Source organism: Patella vulgata, chromosome 4 (assembly GCF_932274485.2).
Source record: "Patella vulgata chromosome 4, xgPatVulg1.2, whole genome shotgun sequence".
NCBI lineage: Eukaryota > Metazoa > Mollusca > Gastropoda > Patellidae > Patella > Patella vulgata.
Genome location: NC_065882.2, coordinates 3,471,295 through 3,479,172, shown reverse-complemented (window position 1 = coordinate 3,479,172; position 7,878 = coordinate 3,471,295). Strand labels below are relative to the sequence as shown.

Below are 7,878 nucleotides of genomic sequence, written 5' to 3'. Positions count from 1 at the left end.
CTTCGGCTATTTCCGTGGAGAAACACGCGGGGTGATCCCTTGCTCTGCGCGTGGTGAGCACTGATTGGTCAAAGGAAGCCAATCGCTCGCGTACAACTGTCTAAGTCACGTGACAAGGGATACTATACTTTACTCCAAGCACCGGTTAACGTGATCCTTGTAGTGTGTGTGTATTCGTCTGGTCGAAATGAAAGCCGCTATACTGTTTGTAGCACTTTTCGGTGCAGTTTTTTGTAAAGACAAATTCTATTTTAAAGAGGAATTTGGTGGTGAGTATTTTAAATTACATTGTTAAAATAATATTTATAACGCTTTTCCCGATGAATCTTGCAATACCTGCTACTCCGATCCAACCGACTGTCAAGTCAATGCGGCCTCGCGTTTCAATTTCATTCAATGTTAAATATTATTATTAATAAATAACCAGTCGTGTATGGCTTCACTGCCTTCTCTTGATTGCTTATTGAATTTAAAATTTCTTAATGTTTTCCTCAAATTACTAAACAGTGGACCGAAGTGGAAAAAGACTATCAGTGTGTAAGGGTAATGAAAATGTGTAAAATTTTATTTCAGATGATTTTGCGGACAGATGGGTAGAATCAACCGCAAAAGGTGCCGAACAGGGTAAATTTGTATCCTCAGCTGGAAAATTTTATGGTGATGCCGAAAAAGATAAAGGTACATTATTTATGCATTTATTTCACCGATAGTTTTAAGGACGATAGAGAAAATATTTGTACATCTGGACTATTAACAGAGGCTCCAGTCCCTTTCTACCAAATTTGCCTTAGGCCCTTAGAGGGGCAATTTAGGCAAGCCATATCCCTCAATCACTGTATTAAATTAGAGGTGAACCGGTCCAAGCCCAAAAGTTTTAAAATGGATATCAATATTAAGAAGAATTGCTATATATGCAAATGGCCTCTAAAATTTACCGTTTATGTTTGTCACAAAATAACATCTAAGTATTTATTAAAACATAAACCCATTTCATTTATTAGACTTATTGCTGTAGACTTTAAATCATAATATTTTTTCTTTTTAAATAGGTATCCAGACATCACAAGATGCCAGGTTTTACGGACTTTCAGCAAAGTTTGATAAATTCAGTAACGAGGGAAAGACATTAGTGGTTCAGTTCACAGTAAAACACGAACAAAATATCGACTGTGGTGGTGGTTATGCTAAGATCTTCTCCAGTGATCTTGAACAGAAAAACATGCATGGAGATTCACCATACTTGATCATGTTTGGTAAGTGCCACACCCACATTAGTTCTCACACAGATGTTCTAGTTCAAATAGTTTTTTTCCATTAGCCTTAGACTGGTATTAGTTTTTTATTTTCTGTTAAAACAACAAAAGTTTTTATGTCCTTTGGGGGGTTGGATGGCCGAATGGTTAGCATGTGCATGCTGTATCATAAGGCCTGTCATTGAGTCAGCTGGCGTGGTTTCGAATCCCTGGTTGTACGTGACAAGGGAGTTGGGTCGCCTGTCCAACCTCATGGGTTTTCTCCAGGTCCTCCAGTTTCTTCCCACTGCTAAAGACCCCTACGCACCAGCGAATTATTGAAATAAAAGTAAACCATATGTTAGTCCCGAAATGACCTAGTTTGTGTCGAGTGTCCTTTGATTGATAATGTGAATAGTATTCAATTATTGACTATTCAGAATGTAGAAATAGAATTCTATATGACTAAGTATATTAGTACCAAGAGCTAATTTAGGTCGGTACATGAAATGTGTAAATATTAGGATATAAGACTACTACCGGTAGTATTCAGATTGTTGTATGAAATCCAGATGTCATTGTATCTATACTGCATGTGGGGTTAACGCTTAAAGAGGATTAAACAGAAGTCTACTAATAAATTATTTTCCTCATCTGGAATAATGTCCAACCTCGTGGGTTTTCTCCGGTTTCCTCCCACTGCAAGCGAATTATTGAAATAAAATTTAACCATATGTTAGTCCCAAAATAACCTAGTTTGTGTCGAGTGGAGTAAAACCCCATCTCTCTCTCTCTTGCATCTGGAATAATGAATGAATATTGATGTCTTTTTTGCAAATACTTAAAGGTATATTATTTATTTACAGGGCCTGATATATGTGGACCAGGTACCAAGAAAGTTCATGTTATTTTCAACTACAAAGGCAAAAATTTATTAATTAAAAAAGATATTCGATGCAAGGTAAAGAATCTTTAGTAATTCAAAAAGTTTTTGGTGAATATCAAATTGAGTAAGAGTTCCTTTCGATTTTGAATTTGCATTTGCAAACCCTGAGAGGGTTGAAGGGGGCTCATACGTCCGTTAGGTCCTCCATATGGGTGTACCACTTCTGAAACTTGAGTCCAGGAAGCGAAATTTAGTTAACCCCCATTGAGTGAATTTCTAGCTACATGTATGTCAATGTTAAAATGTATTCCATTTGCATTTTGCCGTTTTTGATTTGAATTTTTCGTGTTCACAAATCAATGAGAATTATGAATGGTGTTTTTTAGGATGATGTTTATACTCATTTATACACGTTGATCGTGAAACCAGATAACACATACATTGTCAAAATTGATAACGAAAAGGTAGAAAGCGGAGAATTGGAAGCTGATTGGGATTTCTTACCACCAAAGAAAATTAAGGTAAGTTTAGAAGTGGAATAAATCTTAATTTAAAACAGAAAACCGTATCCAATGGCAATATTGATAATAGTCATTAAAAGACAAGTCTGGACATTGTCTGGTGCCGATTTGATAAATTCAGATAAAAGTTAAAATTAATACCAACCAATACATATGTGTTTGCTGTGTGAATTTTCCTCGTAAATGAATATTGTGGTGGTATAGGGTGTTCTGGCAAAAGCATACCCTGCCAAAAGATTATGCTTTTGATTTGACCTTTATTAGATTACTTGTAGTTGTTTCCCACGGACAGTGAAATTCTGAAAATGGTCAAATTTCAATGACGGTCTTGGAACTGTGAGATATCTGAAATTTGTGGTGGTGTTCTATAATCATCATGTGTTAGTCCCAAAATGACCTAATTTGTGTCTAGTGGACCCTATAACCATCTCTTTTTAGTCTAAATTCTAAACATTAAACCTATTTCTATTTTCAGGATCCCGAAGCCAAGAAACCAGAAGACTGGGATGAACGTGAAAATATTGATGACCCAGAAGATAAAAAACCTGAAGATTACGATAAACCAGAACATATCGCCGACCCCGATGCCAAGAAACCCGACGATTGGGATGATGAGATGGATGGAGAATGGGAACCACCAATGATTGATAACCCAGAATACAAGGTTCGTACTTTAAACATATATTAGTGTTGTTTTCATACAGATCTGCTCGCAAGTCTTTAACTCAATATCACCCACTTTCGAAATTGCAAACACGACTTATTGGTCAATTTCGTCGAACATAACTGATTTAGAAATTACAGTAAAAACAGAAACGATCGAATGTGAATCAGTTTATATACATTCATATTACATTATATGTAATGCGCCCCATTTGTGTCAATTTCTAGTTGCCAAATATTAGCGATTTAGCTCCTTTAAATATGGTCAGGTAACTTCAGATAAAAATAGTGCAACATTGTTGTATTATTAAATGGCCCATCCCTATATAAGAGTTATGCTAACCCTATTAAGAGTCCTCTATGCACTTGGTAAATTTCTTCAATGTGTAATTAATCTAACTCGAAATTTAACATGTTACCTTGTCAAAATGAAAGGACCATTTTGATCTTAAGTCAACTTGAAATGAGAAATCATGTGGATGACTTCAGATTTATTCTTAAATTGATCATTAATTAAATTGTTTATTTCATTACAGGGAGAATGGAAGCCAAAACAGATCCCCAACCCTGACTTTAAAGGCAAATGGGTTCATCCAGAAATCGATAATCCTGAATACACCCCTGATGATGAATTATATAAATATACCGATATTGGTGCTATTGGTTTTGATTTATGGCAGGTATGTTTCATGGCCCAACACAATCTGATTACAACACAGATCCTATTTCACTTCGTTTTTTATAGGTCAAAATTTTGTTTTACTTGTCTTTACTACACTAGAATCTGGAAGAGTTGTTATATAACCCGCTTTCTGGATGATGTGTGGGATTAACCAGTGAAACGGTCTGTTACGACAAGTTTTTGGCGTGAGTTGCACAGAACTGTGGGTAACCCACTAGAAACATCGACGCTGATTGGTTAATCAAATGTCTGACCTCATTGGGTCAAAAGCCGCTGGTATGACCTGGCGCGATCTTCCACTACAACCGGTCAGATCTTCATGTAGTAGAGGCCGTCAAAAGTATAGAAAAGTGAAACGAAATATAGATCTGTATTTTAATCACATTGGGTCAAACATTGGAAGTTGATGGATACAACCAAATATATTAACATAATAAAAAAGGATAAATATATTTCAGAAATGATTGTACATATTAAAACAAAGGATAAATATTTCCATAGCTAAATATTATGCTTATTTTATTACAGTACCTTGAAATTACTAAAATGATATTAGAGTTCATCCTCTATACAAAAAACTGGGTTTTATACTAGGATAGATGATACCTGACCAATGTTTATTAGGAATGGAATGTATATTTATATGATTATTAATTACAGGTAAAATCCGGAACAATCTTTGATAATGTACTCATAACAGACTCTGAATCATACGCAGAAGAATTTGGAAATGAAACGTGGGGAGAAACTAAGGTTAGTAGATGAATATTTATCTAATGAAGGACACTTCCGTATCGGATCCTTCGATCCATTGTTTTCATATTTGTATATGTATGTCCCATCCAAAGTATATAATGGGTGTGGTTTCGAGTTGTACGAGACGAGGAGTAGAATCGCCTGCCCAACCTCGTGGGTTTTTTCCAGGTCCTCTGGTTTCCTCATACTGATAAAGACCCCTACGTGCAAACCAATTATTGAAATAAAATTGAACCATATGTTTTCCTGATCACGCCTTTTTTTAACTATGATAACGTGTGTAGCGACAACGACGTGATATCAACTATTTTGTAAATACTTCCATTCTAGAAATTTTGGGGGTTATTAGTCTTAAGTATATATTCAGCCAATTAAATGGGTCTAAAAATACGAAATTAAATTCATAAATATTTCCATTCTAGATACGCTTTATGGGTTTGCCAGTAGTAAGATAAAATGGATCCTTAAATATGAATTTAGACTTGACCTTAAAATCAATATTGTTTTTTTTTTTCTTCAGGATCCAGAAAAGAAAATGAAAGAAAAACAAGATGAAGAAGAAAGTAAAAAGAGAGAAGAAGAAGAAAAGAAACAGAAAGAGGATGATGGTAAGTTCGTCAAGTCTTGTTTTAAATTATAATTATACTCACCTGTAATTATACACACCTGTTAGGTGTCGGCAATCTGATTTAAAGTAGGGGGGGGGGGTGGATGGCCGAATGGTTAGCACCTGTGCGCTGTATCATAAGGTCTGTCATTGAATCAACTGGCTTGGTTTAAATTCTCTGGTTGTTTTGAGATAAAATTAACCATGTGTTCGTCCCGAGATGACCTAGATTTTGTCAAGTGGACCTTAAACCCGATTTAATTAATTACTTTGCATCGAACTCAAAATCCGTAAAAACATGTCCCCCATACTAGTGTGTGGATTTAACCACTGGTGCCGTCGGTTTGACAAGGGTAGGAACAAAAGGCGACCGGCTAATATTAATACATCTATTTTACAGATGCCAAAAAAGATGACGATGAGGAGGAAGAAGATGAAGACAAAGAAGAAAAAGAGGTAAGATTTCCATATGTTTATTAATTTAGCTGACTTGTGATACACGGGAGGCAGGAAAAATGACCTTTTTTTGTTGCCTCAAGACTCAAATTAGACCTTTCCCTCCCAATTTAACTTTGAATCTCAGAGAACTCTGTTCAAGCTAGTTTTATTGGCAGTATAGTCAGACCATAGTTTCTGAATAACTCCTAATTCTAGCAGAACTTTAATTTATGCAAGCTTCACTGCAAGCTAATGTGCGTTATTTATTCAATTTTTTAGACTTGTGAATTTGTTCAATTTGTTAATACTTGTGACTTTATTCAGTTTTCTAGACTTGTGAATTTATTCAATTTGTTAGATTTAATTTTATATTTATTAATTTTGGGGGTTTTTTTTGTATTTTTCAGGATCATGACGAGTTGTAACCAAACTGTTCAAACATTTCATCATTTTAATCATCATCGTGTATAAATCATCCATCCATTGTGGGTCAACCTGTTTCTAGGGGGTAGGGGAAGACGACAGCCTCGTGCTGCAGGTGTAATCTATCAATCCTGTCATAAAGAGACAATTCATACCACTACTACTGCAGCCGACATCTTGGATTGTTCTTAACTCCGAAGTCTTTTTATGTTGTTATATGAAGAAATGAAAGGAAGAAGAATTCTTTTTTGTTGTGATGTTATGAATGTTGCATTTAAAAGACTGGTTAATCATGTTTTCATTGTGACATTCACCCTTTTTTTTTATTTAAAAATAGAAAAAAATTTATTATAAATTCCTCACCTCAGATTAAAACTGTTCATATTCACCGTAGTTTTATTGTTTCATCAAGAAAAATGAATTGCAAATTTTAAACGACTGAATATGATACTTTATATTTAGTCTCGGTCACCCAGTACCTCCTAGTTTTCAACATGTAGGGGAGAGTCTTTGACAACGCATCCAGACTAATATTTGTAGAATATTTTTTTGGATGATAGAGACTATTGTATGTGTATATGAAATAAGATTAATCCGTGAATTTCGAACGATTTTAATCTGAAGTGACGAGGTGTATAGCTCTTGATGTAAAATATTCTGTACATTAACAAATACAATAATTATTTACATTTAGAGGAAATGTGTTTTACCAATATTAGTTAGATTGTTATTTGGTATTAAACTACAAGTTCTTCTTTTTTAAATGGATTTTATTTTTTTATGATTCAAATTTTGATGAGTGCTGTGGAGTGACGGTGGCTAAGTGGGTAAGACCCTGGCTCACTAGCATGGAGGGTTGAGGGTTCGATCCCTGCATGGGCAGAGAAAGTTCATCGGGATTTTCCAACGTGGTTTTCCCTTGTTAGTGGTGCAGGGCGGACGACCTGACCAGGGCAGCTGTCTAGTTGTTTGGGTGGGATGAGGTGCCGTGTGGCGTACACGTAAAAAGATCCGTACACGTATAAGAGTAGGCCATAGTGCCACTGCACTAGGCCAGTCAGCGCAGAACAGTAGGTGTCGAGATTAAATTAGTTTGTCATGGGATACTCTGTGTGCAAATGTGTCTTTCAAATGGAGAGGCGGGGGGTGGAGTGACCGTATTCGTGCACTTAAGATCATAAGGTCTTGTCATTAAGTCAAGTGGCGTGGTTTGGATCCCCTGCATGTACGTGACAAGTAGGGTCACCTACTAAACATTGTAATTCGCAGTGTCCTCGTGTTTTCCTCCAACTGTTAAATTGAAATAAAATTGTACCATATACATTTATCGGTGGATATTAAACCCCCATTTTTACTGCAAGCAGTATGAAGGACCTGGGTAGGAACAGTATCTAGTTCTTAGGATGGGACAAAAATCAAGGTCCCATGTGCACTAGTAAGAATTATTAACAATTGGAATTGGACGAAGTTTGGGTTGAAATGCCAAAATTGCCAGACCCATACTGCATGGCTTGGGCTCGCCTTTCTAATCCCGTCAGTGCAGAAAAGTAGGACAGATCTGGCAAGGAACGTGTATAGTTGTATGGATTGGATGGGGATTTGGGATTCCATTGGCATGAGCGTAAAAAAAACAAACCCATGCTTGTCTTAAAGTAGCTAAGTCCGTAACT

General features: G+C 36.0%; 1 protein-coding gene across 1 annotated transcript; it reads left to right on the top strand.

Moving 5' to 3' along the window:
- The first annotated feature begins 110 nt into the window (after positions 1-110).
- LOC126817726 (calreticulin) lies at positions 111-6,972 on the top strand. Its single transcript, XM_056100420.1, has 11 exons — positions 111-269; positions 574-678; positions 1,050-1,253; positions 2,099-2,193; positions 2,505-2,639; positions 3,115-3,303; positions 3,839-3,982; positions 4,645-4,737; positions 5,261-5,348; positions 5,748-5,803; positions 6,193-6,972. The coding sequence occupies exons 1-11, from the start codon at positions 188-190 to the stop codon at positions 6,208-6,210; spliced, it is 1,209 nt and encodes a 402-aa protein (XP_055956395.1). The 5' UTR covers positions 111-187; the 3' UTR covers positions 6,211-6,972.
- The last annotated feature ends 906 nt before the right edge of the window (positions 6,973-7,878 follow it).

Coding starts and splice junctions, on each gene's coding strand:
- LOC126817726 (XM_056100420.1), top strand. CDS start 188: ATGAAAGCCGCTATACTGTTTGTAGCACTTTTCGGTGCAGTTTTTTGT. Junction 2,194..2,504: donor AAAAAGATATTCGATGCAAG/GTAAAGAATCTT, acceptor GGTGTTTTTTAG/GATGATGTTTATACTCATTT. Junction 3,983..4,644: donor TTGGTTTTGATTTATGGCAG/GTATGTTTCATG, acceptor TATTAATTACAG/GTAAAATCCGGAACAATCTT.